The following is a 25485-nucleotide window of genomic DNA, read 5'->3' on the forward strand; positions in this document are numbered from 1 at the left end:
CTGAAGAGTTATTGAGTGTTATATGCTACAACAGTAGTTCTCAAACTCTTCAGTCTTGTACTCCTTTACACACCTAAAAATTACTGAGAACCCCAAAGAGCTTTTGTTTGTGTGGGTTATATCTATTTATAGATAAATTTGTGACTTAAATAAAGGGAAAATTTTGATATTAGAGATATGTACCTGCGAGTAAAGAACAACAAAATGATAGTCAAAGCCAAGAACTTGGAAGATAGGGGAGAAGATGATAAAGAATTTTGGGAAGATTAACATTTAGGAAGGCAGAATTAAGGAAAGGAATAGGTAAGTAATACAGAAAAAAAAAAACCCACTGAGGAAGAGCTAGCAATTTTCAGGATCAGTGGAGGCAAACAGAAAATGTGGTACAGGGTGTGTGCTGCTAGAGATGTTGGGGATGCAAGTGTTAAGATAAGGCCACTCAGCTCGACTCTCTTTATATCGCTGTTTCTAACGTAACCGTAGTTTCAGAGGTTTTAAGATTTTCTCTTTATCCTTGATAAGCAATGTCCCATGGGCTCACTATAATGAGTCTAGGTAGGCATTTATCATTATCCTGCTTGGGACTCCGACTACATTTGAAATCTCAGAACATATATCTTCCTTCAATTATGGAAACTCTAAGCAATTACATCTTCAAAAGTGGCTTCTCTTTCATTCCTTCCAGTCTTTTTCTGCTGGAATCTCCATTTAGCATACATTGAAGCCTCTGTGTACTACTAGCAGGCAAGATCCAATCTACAAGCAACCTCTGAGTCAAGGAATGACAACTGAAGCCTGGCACACTATGGTCTATTTAAATGGCTTCCAGAGAGAACCTTCAGTGTGCAAGTTATGCGATACATCAGTGCTGACAGAAAGGAAGTGGGTTCAGGAGACACAGCCCGACCTTTCAAGAAATGCAGTAATGAAGATAAGGTGAAGATTTGAAGGGGTAGCTCAGCCAAGAGAAGAACACTTTTATGATAGGGGAAAATAGAAAGGGAGCCACTGATACCACAACAAAGAGGAGGGAAGTGTAAGCCTTGGCAAGGAGGTGGGATATTTCTTCCGAAAGAAGAAGAGAAGTAAAGTTGCATAATAATCCAAATATTTCAAGCCACAAAGAAGAGAAAATAAGAGAATTCCCACTGGGACAGCTTCAGTTTTCCCTGAGAAACAGACGATGATGTAATTTGACAAGGATGACAAGGGTAGGGGGGTTTGGATGTGAGAAGTGGAGGTGGTTTGGAACAACCACTGTGGATTCTGTAATACCGATTCAAAAAAGAGAAGAAAGGAATGCCTAGCAATGGCGAAGCCTGGCTCAAATTCACCGGCATAAATCGTAATAGACCCTTGCATAGCTCTGTGACTTCGGCCAACAATTCTTGGCAACTCAAGATGTTAAACAACTGCCTGAGCACATGCTCTTCTTTGTGGGAAGAGTGCCAGGAGGATAGATTCAGAGAGAATCCCCTTCTATGGAAAGACTGGAAATCCAGGAGAGATTTAGTTTAATATGTGTTTTGGTCACAAAATCCCATAAACAAAAAGGTCACTGAATTCTTTCCTTTAGAGAGCAGTAAAATCAACCCTGTTCCAGTCCATCAAGAACTAGGTTAAGAAAGCAGTACTTTAGATGGAGATCAGCAGCGTATGACACAATGTCATCAATTTTCTGAACAAACAGAACATCACTAAGGCAAATATTTTGCTAACTTCTATAAGTCTAAAAACTAGATCTCCTGCTAAAAATTCACCTTCCTCCATGAATATTTCTATTAATATTATATACACAATCTTCTCATCCAAACTGATGTGTATTGGAGAATAAAAGTGGGTGCTATTAGTAACTAAGAGGGAAAAATTAGTACATACTGGGCCTGATCCAAGAAAAGTAGAACATATGGTCCACACTTATTATATGTGATCCACACAGAATTGCAAATGGCAGCTCAGAAACATAGGGAAAACACAGTTCTGTATGGTTGGTCATAGGAAAGAAGGATGCTACCTTCCCAGAAAACTGAGCAACCAGAACAGAAAGCCATTTAGAGTATATGCCCTGAGTCATATATTCAAAGGATTGTGGTTAGCTAAACTATAATAGCACAAAGCCAACTTAGAACACAGAGTGAGGAAGGGGGTGATTCAACTAATGGAAAGTTGTGGAGCCACCATGACTCCCAGAAGACTCAAATCAGAGCAGGCTTTGTAGGTAGCTAGTATCAAAACACGTTTTTTTAAGTGCCAAGTTTGGAGAAGATGGTTATTGGGGTAATAAAAGGAAACACATTCTAATTCAAATAAGGATTCGTCAATAAATTGAATCCAAAATAAAAGATCTTCAACATAGTCTGAGCTTCCTAGTAGCTTATCAGGACAGGGCATAAAAGGAGATACTTCTTAGGAGAAAAAATAATCTGTGAAAATTACTGAAGCATATATGAATAATAAGAACAATCTTTAGATATTTAACATTGGCAAGCAGAAACAATAACGATCAAAAAGCAATCTTGAGGCTTTGCGGTACTGTTTCTCAAACTGTGGTCCCCTGATTAACAGCATCGGCATCACCTGGGAACTTGTTAGAGATGCAGATTTTCAGGTCCACCCCAAACCTACTGAATCAGAAACTGTAGGGCAATCTTTAAGTCCTCCAGGTGTTTCTGAGGCATGAGAAAGTTTGAAAATGTCTGCTTTATGGAAGCAGTTATCTAGCAGCTGGGACCGGAAGGAATAATTTTCAAGGTCCAGGTGAAGTGTTAGGTAAACTTTTCTTTAGATCTTCACCACTAAAGCACTAAGTCCTTGCTACTCAAAGTGTGGGCCATGGACCAGTGGCATTGGCGTCCCCTGGAAGCTTGTTAGAAATGCAGAATCTTGGGCCTCAGGATGCATCTACTGAACTAGCATTTGCATTTACAAGATCCCCAGGTGATTCCTATGCACACTAAAGTTTGAGAAGCACTAAACTAGAGGCAGCACATCCAACTAACTAGTGAGAGAAGAGAAAGATTCTTGACCTCAGAAGCCTCATCTGAGACAAGTGGGAGGCCCCTTGCTCACATCTAACTCAGTCAGGCTGGACATCAGGAAGGACATGGACTCTGGAGCAGCTACTAAAGCTGCAAGCCCTGCCTTTCCCACTGGCTGCCTCTGAAACCCCCTGAGGAGGCCCCCACTTGTCACTGCTGACTTTGACCTGGTGAGCCACTTAGCCTTGAACACGCATGAAGGTGTAGCCAAGTGTGCATCACTCTGGACAGCCAATGGTTTAAAATGCCAGGTAATAATGAAAACATGGACCAAAAGTTCAATCCACTTAATCCCACTAGTAATATAGTAGAAACAGACAGATATTTTTTGTCCCCATTAAATCAATTCTCTCATATCTTTTTACATAGAAGGCAAGATACTTCCCAGATTTGGAAGCTATTGAGGTGTGAGAGAAAAAAAAGTTAACACGGTCTGCTTCAAAGAAAAGCCCACCAGTTGTGCCTTTCATCTTCATAACAAGTAAAAAATATTTTATTTTTTCCAACCAACCTGATAACATGGATCCCTCATTAGTAGTCTCAGACAGATCAACACTCTCAGAAAATGAATAGATGGAGCTCGATTAACCCACTCCCTGAAAGAGGAAAACAAGAGAGAATATGTTTGTTCTCATTTAAAAGACCAATGTGACAGTTTATGAACAACGCAATACTATGAAGGAGAACACGAACATATAAAGGAATAGCACTAGTGTATCTCAGACTTAATCTGCGATAAGGACTCTTATTTGGTACCTGAACACTTGAGCCATTTTAATGCAAAACACATATAAACCATCTTTATCACTATGAAGTAGAGGCCCCTGAAATTATTTGGTTCTCAGAGCCCTTACTGACTCAGGGCAGCCCCTGACCAAAACAAATAGCTAAAATGTCCAATAGTTAGGTTCAACTTAATAAGAATTTATGCCCTAATAACTTAGCATCCACTTGAAGAAAAATAATACACATACATTGAAAGAAAAGTATTTTTATTTCACTCTTAAACAACCACATTTACTTATTAATGGGGCGTGTGCACCTGTGGATACTAAACTTCTCAAGCCTTGGAGTCAGATTGGAGACCACCATCGCCATTTCCTCTTCCCCCTGGTTTTCACATGGTACTTGCTTTTATCATAGCAACCGCAGAAAACCCAGCTTCAGAAAGATATGCCATTGTCTAAAGGAGAAAGCACGATCTGAATGTAGAGATTGTAAACTATCTTGAGTAGTTTGCACCGGATCTGACTGATGATGTGTATCAGTTTTCCTTGAAAATTTAAAATATCTCATGACACCACTAAGGGTTTTCTGCAGCCCCCAGGGCCTTTTGGTGGGCAGTTTGGGAAACATGGTGATAGAGCATTTTCTTAGATCGGTTTCCCCAGAAGCAAACCTAAGATGAAGGTTGAGGTGCAAGTGAATGATTAAGGACATACTCTCAAGAGAGACCATTGAGAGTTGGGGAACGTGGAGGAGAAGGGGAAAGCCAAGCACGGGCGCCATCTCAAGCAAAGTCCCGTCTCAGCCTGAGCCGCTGGAGGGCTCTGCAGGGTAGGTTAAGCCTTAGAGTTGTCCCACACGGAGGCAAGGGCTCTGAGTTTTCCCACTCCCAAAACTGCTGTCGTTGGCTGAAGGCTGCAGGAGGGACCAGGGATCAAATGCCCAGGCACGGTTGCTCTCTGCGCCTGCAGGCAAAGTGGACTCAAGGAGCCAGAGGCCACACAAGCTCTATTGGACAGAAAGCACCAAAACCAAAAGAGGGAGGATCTGAGGGTTCTGGGCAAAATACCAACAATATCCTACAGCTCTGTACCGTACAACAAGCAAATACAGAGATTCATCAGAACCTTCTGAAGTTAAAGTAACAGTCAATGGAGAAGTTGCATTACGACAGAAACTGAAGGTGCATTTACTAAAAATCAAGCACAGAAGTAACTAATGAAACTGGGCCTGTGCAGAGAAAAAAGAAAATTTGCTTCAAACATCAAATACATCCAATGTCCAAAATACCATAAGCAGATTTCTGATGAAATATTTAACTTAAAGTATCACTTCACTGCCATCAAATGATATATGTATGTACTCAAGTGAACTTGTAGAGGCTTTTAAATTATGATCCTTTAGCAAAGAATTATTTAGTCATATCCTTTTAAGGTTCTTTAAAATAAGGACAATTGCGATTCTGCTGCTTTGCTGAAGGAACCAGATAATGCCTGAATTCAGAGGAGGTCACAGGGCCTTGCACCCAGTAGCTACTCAAATGTGCATTGATTGACCAGTTCTCTGATTTTAGCCAGTGTTACAAAGGTAAGCAGGGACTGGTCACCTCTCACTTCGCACTACCTCCTCCACTGCTACCCTGGTTCAAGCCACCATCATCTTTTGCTTCAGCTATTGGGAAAGCCACCCATCTGGCATCCCTCCTTCCATCTTTGCCCCTGCTTTACTCTTCTCATATCTGCCAAGGTGATCCTTTACAGACACAAGTCAATTCATGTCACTCCTCTGGCCAAACCCTCCAATAGTTTTCATCTCACTCAGAGTAAAAGTGAGAGTCCTTATCATGGCCCACAAGGTCCTGCAGGATCTGGCCTACCCATTGCACCTCTGACCTCACTCCTACCACTGCCCCTTGCTGACTCCCTCCCAGCCACACTAACCTCCCCTCTGTGCCTTCCACACAGACTCTCCCATCATGGGCTGAGCTGGGAGCCGGTGCCTATGGTGCCTCCCATGACAGCCTTTTGTGCCTTCTTAACACTGGAATCTCCCAAAGAATTAAAAAGATATTTTTCTGACATGACATGAGGCCAGTCACATGCAGTTGTTCTAACCAAATTATACGTCTTGGTGCAGAAGCCTCCAACACAGCACAGACTGGACTCCTGAGGTGAGGAAAGGGGGCTGGAACAAAAGGCATTCCTTGCCAGGTGATGCTTGTCTCACATTGCCCTCCAAGCTAGTCCAACAGTGATGCTTAGTACAGATCTTAACAAAAGCATAGAACAAAAAGTTTTTTCATACTTTGCAAGAAAAACTGAGAAAGATAATAGAAGCTATTCCAGACTAGGATCTGCATAATTTCTCCCACCCTCTCCCACTTCTACCTCCACCTACACAGGTTATGCATCCAGCAAGGTTAGGATACTTTAAAGATCTGCCCCTCAGTCAAGTGGAGCATTTACTTGAGCTGTGGTCCCAAGCCAATCCTTGCTTGGCTTGTCCCATGTTAACCCTTGGCCTTTGGTGGTGGAATTCAGCTTTGTGTCCTCTATAGTTGTGAGAAATTCAACTCTCCCCCCAGATCTGCCCATCTCAAACCTGAGTACACAAGACCCACTCTTCTCAAAGACACAATGAACATCTGTGGTTACTGCCACTGGAGGTGTCACTCCCCCACCCCACCCCATACACTCCACCCCAAGCCACTCACCATTCCTGCCATCAATTAAGACTTAGCTCATAGGAAAGAGGTTGGTGAATATGCTTTTCCCATAGCTTTATATTGCCAGAGGTGTTTGAGTGCTCCTTATAGATTAGAGCCCCCAGCAGAGACCTGGCTCTGCAGAGAGAGGTTGAGCGATATATCTCAAGACCTTCACTGGCTGAGAATTACTCTTCCTGCCATCACCAAGCTCCTGGCAGGAGCTGTCCACCACAGCTGCCATCACCACCATGGCCCTCCTCCAGCCCAAGCACCATGATAGTGACATCTTTGCTATGGAGGCAAAGGCAGAATAAGGGCAGAACTCCACCTGCCCCAGAGCTGCCAGTCAGGCAGAATTATCCAAGGCCACACTGGGAGGCAGCACTTCAGTTTATCCTGACTTCCCTGCCCTGGGAAAAATATTGTAAATTTGAAATATATTTTGAATTTAAATCACCTATTGGAACACTTGCAAGGATGTGGTTATTCTGAGGCTCCTATTACAGACAGGATACTTTAATCTTTATAAATAGGGAGATGGCACAGGACTGCTTTCCCTTTCAGGTCCTGGGGTTAGCTAAAGATAGCAAGGAGCCCAAACTGTAGTGCAAATGTACTACATCCCAAAGATCTAACAGAAATAATGATCAAGTTGCAACAGCTGCTGGCAACCTAATGCTGTTTAATGCTGATTGCTTTTCATTATTTAAGAGGAAAAGCCGTGGGACATATTGAGAGATGATTCATGCTACAAATATGGGTGCGCTTGGTATTTTTCCTCTTAACTGTATACAATCTTCATAAGGAAAGTTCATGACCTTTCCAATGTTTCTTCATATTAAAATAAATATGAAAAGTGTTTTTCTGTTTCCTCCCCCCTCTAAAAAAAAAAAAGAAAAGGAAGAAAATTCCAGAATAGTGGGGTTTTTTTTTTTTTTTTTACTATTAAAGGAGTGTAAATAAATGAAGACTTCCAGAAAAGTCTCAGAGTTGAAAGTTCTCTTCCAAGCAAACGGCATTTTTTGTTTTGCAATTTTGGAACTGAAGCCCAAAGCTATTAATATTTCTACGTAATTCTGGCCTCTGCTGTTGTTAATGTAAATAGAATTCCTGGTGTCTGCGTCCTCTGGCTTCTCCTCTCTGAGCATTGACCTCTGAAGAAGCAGTTGTTCCCTCCTTGGCTCCCAGCCCTTAACCCCCTACAAGGACGCGGCACATCGGATGGAGCTCTGGTATTCAAGGGGAATGGCGTGTTCTGTAAGACGATATGTATCTCTGTTTGCCAAGAGCTGAGAGACTAGGAAACACACAACTTAGTACAACCAGAGAATTACAGAGAAGAATAGTGACAGACTATACAGACGGGTGTCTTCGTTTTACTGAGTCAGCCACCGCAGCCTGAAGACACTGAGTGACCGGCCCAAGGCTGCGCATAAGTAACAGAGCTGGGTGTCTGGCTCCCCGGCCAGTGCTCCTGCTGTCCCTCCCCTTCACCCAGGTACTGTAGGAGGGACGACTGAAGGGAAAGTGACTCTCCAAATATGTTTACTATGGGAAAGGAGTATTTAGCAGAGTGGCAAGCTCTGATGCAGCTCTGGAAAACTTGTCGGTCTGCAAAGATAGTGTTTCCCCAAAGGATATGTCCCAATATAGCAGGCACATGGTGTCGGATTCATGAGCGGGCAAATATTATCCCCTCTTGTGACTGAACTTCTGCCACTGCTTTCACAGGATTATTAATACATGGCAGCGTGACCGGCTCCCACGGCCTTTGTCCAAGACCACCTGCCATGACTGTCAGCATCAGATGCCACTTTCTGCTATCAATATAAAAAGAGGGGGATAAATGGTACCACCAGAGACACAGTATTTGAAAAGAGAAAGGACAGTTGGGCTTTCACTTTCTTGCACCGTGGGGGAAACCAATATGTGATGTGAGAGCTCCGTGTAAAAATCCGTCACGAAGCTGTGGTATTGAATATTGAATAAAGCTGCAAGTAAGATAAATGAGAGAGTCAAATGACCTGGGGTTAACTGAATCCAGGGGCTGATACAAATGCCAGAGGTTACAACCTAGACCCCCATTTGTAACACGCTTCCTTTTGTCTCTTAGTCAGATGCAGCAGCATCTTCATTGTAGGGTGTTATTTAGCTTGCCCTTTTCATGTTGTAGTACTATTTTCATTAACACACAAAGCAACAACAAAAGAACTGCCACCTTTGACTCAAAATTTAAAAGCGGGGCAATTCAAGCCTGTTTCAAAATAAATATTACCTCAAATTCATAAGACAGAACCCTATTTTTTTGGACAGTGGAAAAAGTAAAATTCACACCAAAATAGACATAGAAAACTTAAAATAAATAAGAATTCGTGTGAAGAAATTAATTATAAATGAATAATCAAGGAACCTTTATTGACTTGTTCCACTATTCTTAATGGTTCTTTGTTCTTCCTCTGTCTCCCACTAAACCTAGCCCAAAATAGACACCCAATCAGAAGTCCATCCAATGGATCATGATGATCTCTAAAGTCAGAGAGAGATTGAGCAGAAAGGACTGTCTTCTACATGTTTCTTCTACAAAGTTGATGGAAGTTTCAGAGGTAGAATGCTTTCAAATATTTACTTATTACCAACTAGAAGCCAGGCACTGTTACACACCCAGGGGCACAGAAAAGGACAAAACCATGCACTTATGTTCACAGAGCAGAGTGAGCAAAGATAGAGGGATAGGAGTAGAAGTCAGAGAGATGGCAGGAACCAGATCTATAGGGCTTTGTAGAATAGGAATAGGGACTTTGGACTTTATATTTTGGAAAGTCACTGAAAGGCTTTCAGTAGAGGACTAACATAATTTGACAGAGATTTTGAAAGGGTTCTTCTGGATGCGGTGTTGAGAATAGTGTAGGGAGCCAAGGATCAAAGGATGGAACCTAGTTAGCCAACTGCAATGGTCCAAGCAAGAGATGATGGCAGCTTGGAATAGGTTAACAGATGGGGAAGACTAAAGCTGAGAGGAGGGAAAGTTGAATGAGAAAAATCAAAAGTCCTGTTTTAGGCATGTTAACTTTGAGATGCCCAAAGAAGAAAAAGTCCATCAATCAATATGAGAGACAAAAGATGAATTTACAGAAAGAGAGAGCTGTACTTATAAGGCACGGTCTCTCAGAGCAAAGTTCACAGAAGAGTTCAGGGATGGGTGGACTTTCATAAGTGGGAATGTTTGGGGATTGGTTGATTTTAGCCATGGATACACGGTTCCTGGAATGTGTCTGTTGCTGATTGCCTGGCTCTCAGAAGCTCATGTACTGATGGGAAGCAGTGATTTATTGATTTGGCCAGGTTTAAAACAGGTTCTGCTGGTTACATGTAATCAACGAATAAACAGTCCTTTCCTGGAAGGGGGGGAACATTTTAATTTCATGTCTGTTAGACATCCAAGTGAATGAGTTTCATAAGAAGCAATAGTAAATAGTAGAAAAGAGAGAAGATGATTACTGAAGTGATACTTTTCTGTGGTGCAAAACTGAAAACAAATTTTGAATATACTTTAATTGTAATAAAGAACCAGGGAATCAGCTATGCATATGAGAAAAGAGTACCAGTCAACACTTCGCCTCAGAATATTGGGCTTGTCCTCTCAGCTACCACATCTATAAAATGAGGCTGGGCTGGATTTTTTCTTCATGGTCCATTCCACCTCTATAATTGGATGATGACTTTTCCATATATACAAGTGTGTGTGTATACGCATTTTAAGTTTGGAATAAACTCTAAATAACATTTCAGGAGAAATAAAAATGTAAAAGCTAGATATTTGCTCCAAGTTAGGTGATAAGAAGAAGAGGGATCATTATTTGTTTGAGGATTACATGAGAGCCTAGTTCTTGACACTTTATTTCTTCCTTTCTACATTTAAGGTTGTGAAACTTGGAGCAAAAAGGAGACAAAAAGACAAGATTCTGAAGGATTCTCAACCAATGATCCAGCTCTTTTAAAAATTCTACTCTGGATAAAAGCAGAATATAGTTTTGTATGTACATAAAAATCTGTCATATAAGTGCAGAAAAAAAGCATAGAATTTAAAAAAAGATTGGAAGGAAATATAGCAAGAGTTAATGTAGCTATTTCTAAGAATGGTATAAAGGGTAAATTTTCATTTTTTATAATTTTCCGTATTTTTCAAATTTTTTACAGTAATCAAAATAATTTAATGCAAAAAAAATTCTTTATGAAGACTCTCAGCCTCCATGCTCGCCAATAAAACCAGTGTCAATAGCTTGAGTTGGGGATAAAAGACACAAGTGCTGTTTTCTAGGAGCTCAGTGTGTTGGGGAAGGACACAGGCCCAGGGCCACAAGATGGGAGAGGAGGGCCAGGGCATGTTGAGGGGTCAGAACAACCAGAAAGGCAAAGAGGTGGGGCAGCAGGCTTTAGGAGAGGATGAGCATGGCCCGAGGCTTAGAGGTAAGAGAGAAAACAACTTTCCAAGGAACAACAAGGGTTTCACTCTGACCTTGGTGACCCCAAATGATGCACTGGGCAGGAGCAAGCGATGACGCCAAGGAGGAACAAGATCTCAAAGGACTTTGTGAACCAGCTAAGGAACTGAGGTTTTACCCTGGCCATTAGAAGATTTTTAAGTATCTAAAGACCCAAAGCTAAGACCTTTTGGACCTTAATGAACCTTTATGTCTATCCAATCTGTGTGGCTGACTTGAAGACCTCTTTAGGGAGGTTTGAACTATCTGACAGACTTTACCAAGGTGAGCAGGCCTCTCTTTTCCTAGGCAAGGAAGAAGCCTTCACAGGCCCCTATTGACCTCTCTGCTACCTGATGAGATGAAATCACAGAAAAAAGCATCTCTCCATCAACTTTGAATATTTTAAGAACTTAATCCAGACATTGAAGAGATTGTCACTGCATCCTAACTTCTGGTCCTCTCCTGTCACCTCCCGGTGACAGGGTCTGGACAGCCAATGCTGAAGATCAGGTAACGCTCAAAAGAAGAGTCACTTACATCATGACCTAGGCCCTAGCATGGACACAGACAGCAAGGTTTGATTGGTAAACAAATGACTATGTAGGTCCTCCTGGTTGGAGGTTTCTGTGAAGGTCCCAGAACACTTTTAATAGCATTTCTAACAAGACTGTGATGGTTTTGGCCAGATGTTTTCCCCTAACTCAAGTAGTTCTTGAGTTCTTGTGTAGAGTGTAAATATCTTCCCAATCTAGACTTCCTGCAGACTCATTTCCAAAATATTTCAAATTTGCAGCAGATATTTCACAAAATGGGATGTAAAATAATAAGGATACTAACGTGTTCTTATCAGAAAAGTGAATGCATTTTTGGACAAAAAAGGTCATGCTAAATGGATCAGATAGTTCTGTTTTAACTGAAATTAGAGAACCTGGGACATAACTCACCTCTACAAAAGTTACAAGCGGGGCAAGAGGGGATGTCTTGGCAATTCTAGGATAATAGTATCAGGAAGAGGCCAATTAAGTGAACCCACTTGACTATAACACCAAATTTCATATTAAATAGCAAGGGACAAAATTTAATTAAAACATTATCTTAAAAGATAAAACATGAAACTGAGATAAATTTTATCTTACATTTAACAAAACTTAAGTTAAAATTGCATCTCTGCCCTGATGACTAGAACAAAGCAAAATGAATTCTACTGATATTTTTGGCACTCTTTCTGACCAAATCACATAACATGATCCAACATCCTTGAATTCACTTTTGAATTTTGCAGCACCTAGACGTTCATTTTTACAGAAATATTAGAAAGATTCATCAATTTTTCCTAAAGGTCTTTGTTACTCAAAACATGCTTTTTTGAAATCCCATCTTGTCATCTTCCTTGTTAATACTCTTTTCTTCAATTGTCAAGTGGTCTGATTCTGCCAGTGTGTCCTCTGTCAGTTTCCACCAGTTCAGCACGATATTCTCAGTAACTTCATGAAATTCTACAACTTTAGTCAGATTCACAAGTTCATTTCACAAGTAGATTATGTTATATTTGCATTGTATTATATAATCTTCACATTATCTGGCAATCAGCAGGGAATGGACCAACAAAGAGGGAACTCAGAGGAACAGACACACAGAAGAGATACTTGAGTAGAGGTCAATTTTATAACTGGTTAGTTAATTAGGAAATATGTCAATTTTGTGACAACTTTTACTGTCCTATAAAACCTCATAACAGCCTAGTCTTGGATACTAAGCATTCTTTGTACTTGCCTGGACAGGCAGATGAGATGGAAAAGGGGTGGATTTATTTTCTAACAGCAGACTGTATTGTAGACAAATGATGTTAAGGCAGAAAAAAATGTTGGAAGCTCAAAATTTTCTTCCATACCCCGCCACACCTCAAGACTCATTACCATGTGTGACCAGGAGTAACCTCAGGTTCTGAGATGATACTTTCATTTGCCCTTTGAGATATACCATGAGGCAATTGTAGTGTTACCTTATCTGACTCTGGATTAAGTCCTGTCTCATTTCAGATGCTGCCTGGCAATTTTATTTCTGAGAACAAAGGAGTAATCACAGGTCAATCTTAATAAAAGAACCCAGAAAGGAGGTATCCAGAACTGTGGCTTAGGGGAAGAATCCATTTGAGGAGAGTGAAATAGGAGAAAAACAACAAGAACAACATCAATTGGGCATAAATTGAGAGAGGAGTTGGAAGTGCTCATACTTCACAGATGACACTAAATTCCCAATCAGCCATATTCTCAGGGTAAAATTGAATGGCATAACATCTTGAATATGCACAATATTGTCTACAACCAGAATTGGACCAAAGACCAAAGTCCACACCCCCCAATCTCATCCAGCCCTCAGTTGTGTTAATATAAATAGTTTATATTCACCACATTTTCCCTTGTATTGGGATAGTGGGTAACTGTTTTGCTGACCAGAGTATACTCTGAGTCCCTAGGAAGAAAGGGACCACATGTCCTATTCATCTTTGTAGTTTCACCCTCTCTTTCTTCTCCACCACTTGCTCCCTCTTTTCCTTGCACATAGTAGATGCTTAACAATTGGTTTATTGAACTGAATCCAAACCTTCCAGTTAACATTGAATCTGATCTTCACAAAGAAAGCAGTTAGGAAACCATACCAGAAAAGGCCCTGAAATGTTATTCTTCTATAAGCCTAAAGTTACAGGGAAAAGAGAAAAAAGGGAGTTCTGGCCAGCTTACCAAGGTTATATGGGGTGAGTAATAATGGAAGACCTTTATACTTAAGCTATCTTTTACCCAATCCTGCTTTTAGAATAGAACTGAACGTAACGATCTGTCGGCAGCCACAGGATGACATAGAAGGATGCTCTTGATGTTCAACATTCCTAAATTCCTTCTCGTACTATGAAAGCAAAGAGATGTACAATCATCTCTTCCTAGTTTGAAGATTTCCAGGGACTGCTCATGTTGCAAGCCAGTAACTCCATCCAACCTAAGATGCCTCATTAATCATTAAGAATTTGAAAAGGTCCTGACAAGAGATCTCTTGAATTCAGAATTGTTAAGATCTTTTTCAACTGTTGGATGCCAACCCTTGCCCAATTATTTTCCCTAACAATTGCCTCATCTAGTGCCTTTAGAGTGCGGACACAGTGAGGCCTCTCACATCTTTAATACAGGAAATCTTCTGCCTTCTCCAAAGTACTGACAAGACAAACGGCATATTGGACATCCCTTGAAGAATCCATGATAGCTGTCTTTAAATTAAAGAACTTCATTTCCTAATACCATTTCAGGCATAATTATACTGCTACTAACCATTGTTCTACTCTGTTCAAGGTCATAAAGCAAACAATCCAGGACAACTTCAGGTCCTTTGCAGTGTTCATTAGTCTTTCAATAATCTTTGAGTATATTGTCAAGAACTGAGCAGGGACCCAATTACCTAACCGTGGGAAAGATTCTAGGCTTCTTGTGTCATCTGAATCAGTCTGACAATCCTCTGCTTAAACCAAGTATAAAGGCATGACAGATGCAGTCCCAATCCTGGATTTCTTTAAACTAAACCAATATATTTGGTAGTCACCGTCCAATACTTAAATACACAATACTAAATAACCCCATCCAAAAGATGGAATCATTAGGCCACCACTTAGGTGTGTATTTAGTGGCTGATTCATCATGGAGGACCCATCAGGATGCTGTTCTACTTAAACTCAGCTATTGCACTGGACCAAGTCAGAGTTTTATTTCAGTCAAGACATTAAATCATTAATATTTCTCCTATTTTCCAGAATACGAGTAATTTTTTTCCCATTCAGATATCTCAATCAGATATTTCAATAAAGTCCCAAAGCGATGGAGAAGAGTCAAGGTTCTTCACAGGTGTCTTTTCAGCCAGCACTTGGGAGAGAGTCTGGGCCTCCTGGGAAAAGCAGAAGGCCAGGTCCTAACATGACAGAATATTGGGAGCCTCCTTCATATCTAGCAGCAGCATAGCCAGCTCTCACTTCAAGCAGACCCGAATGGATAGAAAACTCAATACCGACTGCAATCTGGTACCAGTCAATGGCTCACTGAAAACGCCTGATATTTGTGAGAGAGAATCTAGAGGACTTGCTAACTAATCCTTCTCTACAGTCCCAACACTGCACTTTTGTTAAGACAAAGGAAAGCACTTCTGATTTGGTCCTGAGAAGAAACATTGTCATTGGGCTGTGACTAGATGTCACACACTAGTCCTTTCCCCAAAGTCCAGGCTGGGGCAGCCCATTTAATCAGTCCTTGTACCGACTGCAAAAGTGTACCATGAGGATGTTGGCCATGGTGTTACCCAAGGTCTTCTTCATAAGAACCCAGGCAATAAACTCCTCCTGAGTATCCAACCTCCAAATAAGGAAAACAGTGTAACTTGGGTATTTTCTCGTTTTACCTTATCTGTCATGAAATTTAGCTAAATTCAGTACCTAACCCGAGTGATTTTAATTAGATCATCTGCAATGCCTATTAATTCACCTCCTTCTAAACGGCTTTTGCTCTGTTTCATCCTTTAAGTATGTTGTGCTCAATCCTGTAAACTGCATCAAACCATATGCAAGGGATGAGATATATAAAATAGGCCATTCTTGGGTAAATGTCTGTTTGTCTTTCCTGGGACAATCTTACCTGCATATGAGTCTATTTTTCACCAAGGCTGTAAAGATCTCCTGAAATAGTTTATGCTGGGGATGTTTGCTGAAATTTCTCTCATTCTTGTAGTTTATACTGAGATGAAACAAACAGAAAAGGGTTTTGTAATAAAAATTATTTAGGCTACCTCAAAGTTACCAACGCAGAGAAAGATGACGTGTATTCATGAAAATATTGAAGGATTCTTAGAATTTAATATATTACTAAAGGCAAGTATCAATTGTTAAAACAAGAACTAGAAATTCTTGTATTCAATTATAAAGTTAGTAATAAAGATTACATTCAAGCCTATATATATTTCATTTTAACATTAACTAAATTACTCCCTGTATACACTTAATAGCTACAATTAGTCAGAGGAAGAAAAGGGTATATGGAGAGAATGAATGATTGAAATACATTTTTTAGATATCTGTGCAATAAGCAGAGAAGGATTCCCTCCCTTCACCTTTCCACCCACCCATGACCTCATTGGCCGCTATGGCTATTAACACCAGTGGTTATCATACATATTTCCCTGTAGATAATAAGGATTTATTAAACCCAGTCTACACTCCTTCAACCGTGAGAATTTTTGTGGTTGCTGATTGTTCGTATGTTGTGTGTGTGTGTTTAACAAAGTCTCAAGATATTCCAGCTTCTTTTTTCTGACAGCCCAGCAAAGAAGTTAAAAATACCCCAAAACATTCCACTTTAAAACTGGGAGAGGATAAGAGATAATGCATAAAAGGGTCACATTGCTACAGAACATATGATACAATATTTTCATGCAAATTAAAATAGTCCAATTTTAAGATCTAGGCCAAATAAGCTGGGATTACATGAACACACCACCTCAAAGGCAAGTTCTGAGGCCTTATATTGCCTTTTGCACCGTTCTGTCTTTGCAGTCTTGCAGATGTCATTGGCCAGTGTGCCCCTAACCTAGCTAGGTGAGGGCTGTAATGGTTTCTTAGTACGTAGACACTGGTAGACTGAATATGTAACACTTTTTAAAGAATTTAGTATTCCTCACTAAAAACATATTTTAAAAATATGAACTCATGTAACATCATGTGACTTTTGTGGACTATTAGATTCACTGTCATAAAACGACAGGGAAACATTGTTCTAGAATATTCATATTGATATTTCATGCCATTCGTTATTTACATGGCACTTAGTGCCAAATGACCTTAGCACACTGCAAAACTAAGAGAACCAGAGCCCAGAAAGAGAGTGGCCCATGAGAATGTGGCGCTTCTAGAAGGTTTGTACAGTGACAGGAGAGATAAACATGGGTTGACACTTTCAGTGTTAAAGGTGAGATGTGACTTCTTCAACTGAAAACCTTGGTTGTTTTGACACAAACAGTCTTTAGCCACCACATCTGTTCACAGCGACAGCTTCTTTTATGCCTCCTCATTGTTGGCAAGATATGGACAGACCAAAAGCTGAAGACAAAGCTTGGAATCAGCCTAGCCAGGTCAACAACCTAGAACCACTTCCTCGTGGAGCAAACGCCAAGTGTATGTCAGCAAGGTGTCCTGAAACTCCCAGATCGGTTTCACCTATAGGCTTTAAGTCTGTTATTGACACACTATTTCTGAGACTGGTTTAAGCACTAGCTAAAGTTACTAAATTAAGAATCCTCATAGTAAATTTTGGAATGGGTTTTACATTTTAGCTCCCATGACAAACTTAAATAAAGCTTTGAGCTAACTGGAATAGGTTGCTGAAGACAAGGGAGATACTGGATTTCTTACCTAAAATTTTCAAGTTCAACAGCTTCTGTGGACTCGTGCCACTGACCTCGAACTTTGTGTCCACTCGCCTTGATGGCGGGCTCAGACTTCGTCATGCTATTTTGGGCACTATCAAAGTTAATGGCTGGAAGCTACAGAAATAGAAGCACAGAGGACATGAGGGTAACAATTCAGCACAGGATAAAGAAAGTAACAAAGGTGGGGCTCGGGGAGGTGGGATGAAAGGGATGAGTTTTTTCCCAAGCCAACAATTAACATGATAGCTATGTCAAATGAAGGGGTTTTCCAAGATTTAGACATCTTTGACAAACATTTACTCTCTCTACCTTAAACTGCTTTCTTTTTCTTCATAGCTTGTAACACCACCTGTCATATCTTACAATTATTTATGTATTTTCAGTCTCCCTTGATTATAATGTCAGGTCGACATGAACAGGAACTTGCCTGTTTCTGTTCAATGCTGTATTCCCCACACCTCGAACAATGCTGGGCATATAGGTCTGGGTGAGGCCTGGGCATTAGGAGTTTTTGAAGCTTCTCAGGGGATTCAAATATGCAACCAGAATAGAGAGTTTCCGGATTCAGCTAGAACACTCTGGTATGCGTGACTTTTGTGGGTATGCAGTGGAGCCCCAAACTGAGAATGGGTCATCATTCATTCATTCCATTCATTCATTTATTCTTCAACATATACCAATCGTACACACTGCTTGCCAGGCATTAGGGATATAAAGGTAAAGAAGATCCTATCACTTTTAATCAGTCTAAACACCCTGATTACTCAATCATATTTATAAAAGTCACAAAAATATATTATAGAATTCACCGTAAGAAAAGTAAAAATTTGGTTAAATTAACCACAACAACTTGAGTATGTCCCCATTTACAATATGAACTCGTAACTATTTATATAATAAATTGTCAAGTTATCAATATTCAAATAGTTTCACTTTACCACTATTTACCTATAATTAGGATAACCCTAAGAATTATTTCTCATACCACAGTAAAGCTGAGCATAGTGCAAACAAATATCCTATTCTTTCCAAAGTACAAATGAGGGATGTTCTATAATTAGCTAAATTATTACAGATGCAGTAAGGAGAACACAATATAACAAAATAAAGGATTCACTTTTCAGTAAATCATTCCATTTTATACATTATAATTATCAAATAAAACTACAATCTGCGGTACTTGTCGTCCTATTCCATCAAAGTATTTGATAGAAATCTGCATAAAGCCATCATTTCCTTACCCAAAGAGAACATGTCTGACTCCCCATAAGGCAGTCAGCTCATAGAGAGATGCATTATAATAAGGACATTGTTTAATTGCTAGCCAAAACTCTCCCAAAATCTTTCATCATATACCAGCCACAGCTGAATTCTCAAAATATTAATAATAAATCTCCATCCTATAAAACTACCTGTCTGTCTCAGTTCAGTGGGTCAATCCACAGCCACCACAGAACAATAAGCCGTGGGCACTTGAGGCAGTAGTGCTTAGGGGTTAAGAGAGAAACTCTAGGCCAGATGCCCTGGTTTAAATCTGCCATTAGGCATCTGCGTGATCTTGGAAGTTACCATGCATCAGTTTCCATACTATTAAAATGGAAATAACAATAATAATAGTAGTACTATGTAGCTCAGAGCATTATGAAAACTAAATGAGTTATTATTTATAAAGCACTTGCTATGTGCCAGGCATAGTTCTAAGTGCTTTATAAATATTCTTTTAATCTTCATAATTATTCTCATGGTATAGATGAATTTGTTAAATAAACAAAATTTGTTTAGATGATTAGATGATTTCTGGATGTGATAACTCAAAGGATATTGGACACGAAGTCACAGCAATAAGCAAATTTTCCTGTGTTACACAGGAAATGTCATGATACAGCAAATAGGGGGTGGGTTTTCCAGGCCCAATGGGTTTCAAACCCCCTTTCCATTACCACAACTCCCAGAATACTAAGCACAAGAGAGAAGGTAGCCAGCACAGAGAAAACAAGCCTGGTCCACTCAAGGTAGAGGGGTGGAAAGCTTCAGAGCTTGTAGCCATTCCTTTTACCAGCAGAGCAGGTAGCCAGTATTGGGAATCAACTCATGGAGACCCAGTGGACAAGACCGACTTGGCAATCTATAGTTACAAAGACCAGGAACTTAATAGTAGGAACTTGGAAGCAACCAACCCTCTTCAGACAAAAAGCAAGGTGAGTCAGAACCCAGTTCAAAACCCAGAGCCTTTTCTCTTGCCTTCCCAACACCTGAGATTCTCTGTGCATCCTTCATAATCTACCACATAAGAAGGTCCAGTAAAATTTGTCTGACAAGACTCACAACCTAGTATAGCAGAATCAGGCTGTCCAGAGTGGCAGAGCCAGGTGAGCAGCCCCCTTACAGAGTCCTGCCATATTAAGCCATTAGTTCTGTTAAGGTACACTACATCTGACAGATTATTTTGAGCAACCCAAAATCTGAAATTTCAGAAGTTATAAATATAGCATAACACAAATTCACATGGATAATTTTAAAGTGTGTCCTTTCCTACAAGTGATGGATTTATACACTCCCAGATTTAAAAACTTCCTCAAAAGGCATAGGATCCAACCATCAATCATCATCATCACCATCACCATCATCACCACCATCATAGATAGCTTACCACATACCAGGAACTGTTCTAAGATCTTTGCAGGTATTAAATCTATTTAATCCTCATAGCAAACCTATTTGGTAATTACCATTTGATAGATGAGAAAACTGAGGCACAGAGAGCTAAGTGAGTTAGGTCACATAACTTGCAAGGGGCAGAGCTGGGATTCCAATCCAGGCAATCTCCCTCCCTCTCCAACATTCTCAGTCCTCCAACATCTATTTCCGTATCTCTAATGATGAGAAACACCGTCCTGAGTCAGCCCATTTACTTCTCAGAGTTCTACTCTAGCCCAGGTTTTATTCATACTGAAATGAAAATCTGTCTCTCTGTGTTCTGTCTCTGTCTTCTAGTCCAGCATCATCTCCTTTCACAATGCTGGAAAAGACTCAATTGTTTCTTTAAACACGTAGGGTGAGTAGTTCTGGGGGTACTCCTCAGACCCATGCCGTGAGGATAAACAACCCTGTGGAGAGGCCTCCCACCAAAAAACAGCACCAACTTGTCATCCATGTGAAGGAGCCATCTTGGAAGTGGATCCTCCAGTCCCAGGTGATGTTGACAGGACCATAGCCTAGGTGACACTGACTGCAACCCTATCAGAGACCTGAGCCAGAACCATCTAGGCAAGAGGCTCTGAATTCATGACCCCACATAATGGGTGACAGACAATAAATGATCATTGTTGTTTTAAATCACTAAGTTTTGGAATGATTTCCTGTGCAGCATTTGAGAACAAATCCACTAGAGAATAAACCAAGAATCCACAAGTCCATGTGATATAAATGAATGAATGAATAAACAAAAAACGTAGAGTGAATAAAAAACTACCCCAAGTTCTGGCTGCATTAAACTGGTCACCCCTCCCAGAAACCACGGTAGCGTTTACCCACCCCATGCCTGGGCATGTGCTGAGGGCTATAATCTGATCACCTGAGTTTTAGGACTCAGTTCTGACAGCCCCCTGGTGAGCACCTGCCCGAGCCTTCCCGGGTCAAGCTGTTCCCTCCCTCCCTGGTGGCATTACCATGCGAATCTCTCTTACAGCACTTATCACAGTCTAGTACAACATCTAGTTTACATATCAGCCTTTCCTCCATGAATTTGGCCACCCTGAGGGCAGCATCACATCTCTCTATCTTTGTGTCCTTAGCACCTCTCACAGAGCCTGGCACACAGTAGGTGTTCAAATGTGAAGCTGTTGAATGAACGCTCACCTTATCCCCAGTCTCTTTGCTAAACTGATTCTTCTGGTTCACCACCTCGAGGTGAGTTTATCCATTTAGCACGTTTGTTGCAGACACATCATTTGCCAGACGTGTGAGACATTGGCTATATAGCAAGTGGGACGGCCATGGTCTCTGCCTCCAAGGAGTTTACAGCCCCGTGGGGGTGGGGAAGTTAAACTAGCATGAGAACATGCTGTAAAATTAGTGAACAAGGGTTTGCTGGGGTAGAAAGGAAAGGAGAGATAGGGTGGGCCTTGGACCAGGATGCTAGGAGCACTCTAGAGTATTCCAGGCAGATTTTTTACACAGACTGGAAGGCAGAGAAAAACTATGTGTGCTCTAGAGCCTGGAAGGTACCTGAGCAGCTTAAATAGTATGAGTGGAAAGGAAAGAGACTGGAGACTGAAGCAAAGGGCCTTCCTAAACATTTGATCATGTCACTTTGCTTGAAAATTTCAACATTCCCTGTTGCTTAGGGGATCAAATACAAAATGTGTAAATGGGCCTTAAGACACTGCACAATTTCTTCTTGCTCTATTTATCACTATTTCCAATAGAAATGACTAGTCACCATTTTTCTTAAATGTTTGTTATTTTCTTTCCTTTAGATATCTGATTATTTTACTCACTTCACCCAGGATGCCTTACCCATCAATTCCACTGATGGAAAACCAGCCCATTTTTCAAGAACCATCTCCTTCCCTGTCTTTCAGGCTAAAAGTGACCTCCTCCTCTTCCTCAAATCCATATACCCACTGTCTGTCCAATTCATCCAGGATTCACATCTTGACTTGTCATATACCATAACTATCTTTTCTATGCTAGTCCTCAGAACACAAGAACCATGCCTCATACTTTTTCTTTTCATAGCATCTATCAAAACCTCTGTTATTTCAAGGCAATGAATAGGCCTGTAGTGAATTAAATTTTCTTCTTTCTTCCATCTTTTTTTTTTTTTTATTGCAAACCAATTTCTCAGCCCCCTGTGGCTTTAAATGCAGGAAAAAAAATTGAATTCCAGCTCTAGTCAGATTATTTCAAGATTTGTGGAAACCTCTGATGAAATTTCCAACCAACTTTGTAATTTTACTTTGCTTCAACAACCCTAGGGCAATTCTTTTTCTTGAATTATTTGGTTTCACTGGGCTATGATTATTCTAACCCTGTTTGTGATGAAGGAGGGGCCCCTCTGCCTCAGTGTGCCTCTGTGCGCACTTCTGTCAGACTGTGGGACTGTCCTACAGAACAGCAGGCTCTAATGTGGTGAAGCAAGATAGTCAGAGACACACAGAGCAAACAGTGAGGACAAGCGAAAGTAGAACACAGGAACACAACGAAACAATGAGGGAAATGGCTTGGCTCATTAGAGATTCAGATTTAGGACATTCAGTTCTTTGCAATTCTTTGCCTAAACCCACAAAGTCAATTCCTCCGCAACCCGGTTAATTGGCCGTCTTGGCCTATTTGCAAATAACAGACCAGGTCTTCTTAGAACAGAAATTCAGGTGAGTGGACCTTAAGCCCAGGTTTCCCTTTCCAAATTGACTGCTAAAAATCTCAGAGCCAAATGTGTGGCCCCTTTGCACATTTTGATGGGCATTTCTGCCTGTCTCTGACTCCACTTTGTTTGGAACTCTTGTTTTTCTTGCTTCTTTGGCCCTGGTTTTAATTCATGATAACCCTTCATACTTTATATATCTTTATAAGCCTCCTTACATTTTTTCTAAAACAAGCAAGGTATAAATAAATTCTTGATGTATTCATTCCAATATCTTTATTCTCCCATAAGTGTCTCCATACTATTTTACAGAAAGGAGAATAGGATGTTCAGAATAACATTTATTATTTCAAAATTACAAATGCATGAAAGTTTTATAAACAGAATTAGGAATGAATTCTGTGAACCTCAGGACCTTCATATAATTGAGGACAGTTATTTCATTTTTTCTTAGAACCATCTACGTTCTGAATAATTCAAGAATTACAGATATGCATTTTTGTACCTCTGAAATATTTTACAAAAAGATATGCCATGAGAATTTATCAGACAACAGATTACAAATTCTAAAATTGGTTAAGGGGAAGGGGGGACTATTAAACTCACTTTAATTAAGCTTACCAGATGTTAATAAGAAAGTGGTGTTGAAAGGGAACACAATAGGTCTAGTCAGCATGAGCTTCAAAGTTGGAAAATTAGAGCCAAAAAAACCACCATTGGCGTTTCTTTTACCCTGGCCAGGGGGTTATACACACTCATGTGGTGACCTAATTCTTAAGTCACGATTCACTTTGGCAAAAATTGACCAAGAACTCACTGAACAGAGGATGCAGAGTGAACCAGAGGCAAAAGTCAAAGGTGCTGGCATTGGGAAATAGAGAATCTTGTCAGGAAATTAGACATGTAGACAAGTGTTTCCAAAACAAAGAAGAAAATAATGCCACAACAGTGAAAGAAGGTGCTTTGAGAAGAGGCAGTTCACTTCTAGAATGAAAGAAAAAGGAAAGCTTTCTTGTGGAAGGAGTGTCATTAGATTTGGATCCTGAAAGTATGTAAGATTTTACACGCAAGAAATTTGAGAGAAGGACAAATTTGGGAGAAAGTAATAGTAAAGGCAAAAGGTAGAAGTCTTGGACATTATGGTTACATCTTAGGATATATAGTGAGAAAGAATGGGAACTACAACCGAAAGTGTATGCTGAGTCACCTTGCTTACCTTACTAAGAAAGAATGGACTTGATTTGGGCCAATCATTCATGAAGGTTTGTGAGCAGCGAGCCAGGAAGATTATTTAAGCAGTGTGGAGACAGACAAAGCGTGAGCATGACTGCTGTAATGAATGGATGAGAAGAAAACAGTTCCTGGGAGGTAGTAGCATTAATAACAAAAAGAAGGAACTAATAGGAGAAAAGATATTTAAGGCCATGTTTACTCCAAATCAATGTTCATTCAACTATTATTTGAACTGTAATTTAACGTCCCAAGTTATTTAGAAGATATCTCAGTGGCTAAAGGCATGCTTTGCAAAGATGGAGTGTTTAGGTTCAGATCTGTATTCCACCATTAGCTGTCTGTATGGTCTTGGGAAAGTCACTTAACTTCTCTGTGCCTCAGTTTCCCAATGTATCAAAGTGGGAGTTGTGGTTATTGAACAGTAACGCAGGTGAAGCACCAAGCACATAGTAAGGTTTCCTAAATATCAACTATCATTATTTAGCCTTTATATGCCAACAAATCATTAGAACACCATTCTCCACTATAAATAAATAAATAGATAAAAATGCTGTAGTTCCCTGGTAAGTTTGGTTAATAGAACAAAGGCCATCAGGGCTGAATTACCACCACAGGAGCTCTTAAATTTACTTAAACAAGTATAGCATAGTAGAGTTGGGAGCCATGACACCAGAGTTCAAGTCCCATCCCCGCCATTTACTAGTTGATAGTGCTAAATAAGTGTCTGCTATTATTATTATTACTAGCATTGCTGTGTTGTTTCCCAAATCTCCATGGATGGTCTCTAATCTCACGACTCTCCGAAGTCTTACAGAAGCAAAACCAAAAAGAAATGTTTAGAGATAAATTCAAGCACAGGTACCATTCTTTCTCTGTCTAATAAAAATATAAAAATGCTATTATAAAAATAGCCAAACCTAAATCCTTTCCCCTCTTCTCGGTGAGATGCAATTTACAGCAAGGTACTATAGCAAGTGGGCAACACGAAGACGGATGGAGTGGAGAAGAAAGGAAATGTGATAAGAGTGTTTTTGAATAATCAATTTCCCTAAAGCTCTGAAGAGTTGAACATGGGGCATTCAATAGAAGAGTACGCTGTTTCTAGACTGAAGAGCTGTGCTAGCAGGACACATGGCAATAAGCATAGGATAAAGCAGGGCCCAGGCACGACAGGAGAAGAACGAAAAGGCTGTTGATGCCATGTCTTGGCAGAACATGACCAGGTATGAGAGAAACAGCTGGATGAAGAAAGACAAAACATGAGAAAGAACAAAGAAAAGTAGACGTATCATTCATAAAGACGTTAAATGGAGTCCTTTGGAAACATGCGATTTTCTTTTATTAATGCATGCATATCCTTTGAAAACACTACCTGTTGTTTGCTTGATTGAACATTCAAAAGGCACCGAAGTCTTTTTAGATCTGAATAGTCCCTAGGAGAAAGAATAATACAATGTCAACCAACAGAAGACTCCA

The 25485-nt window shown here is 40.2% G+C and overlaps 1 protein-coding gene across 6 annotated transcripts in view; it reads right to left on the reverse strand.

The window, feature by feature from the left end:
- NEK10 (NIMA related kinase 10) overlaps positions 1–25485 on the reverse strand; it is a 218789-nt gene that overhangs the window by 176967 nt on the left and 16337 nt on the right. For 4 of the 6 annotated variants that reach the window (XM_058553999.1, XM_058553994.1, XM_058553988.1 and 1 more), the window contains exons 3-6: positions 25382–25442; positions 17392–17522; positions 15623–15721; positions 3550–3634 (exon numbers count right to left, since the gene is read on the reverse strand). In XM_058553999.1, the coding sequence (XP_058409982.1) occupies positions 3550–3634; positions 15623–15721; positions 17392–17522; positions 25382–25442 (376 nt within the window). Of the gene's footprint in view, positions 1–3549; positions 3635–15622; positions 15722–17391; positions 17523–25381; positions 25443–25485 lie in introns of those variants that run through there. The other 2 variants (XM_058554006.1, XM_058554014.1) reach the window with 2 other exon arrangements.

Source organism: Diceros bicornis, chromosome 2 (assembly GCF_020826845.1).
Source record: "Diceros bicornis minor isolate mBicDic1 chromosome 2, mDicBic1.mat.cur, whole genome shotgun sequence".
Taxonomy (NCBI): Eukaryota; Metazoa; Chordata; class Mammalia; order Perissodactyla; family Rhinocerotidae; genus Diceros; species Diceros bicornis.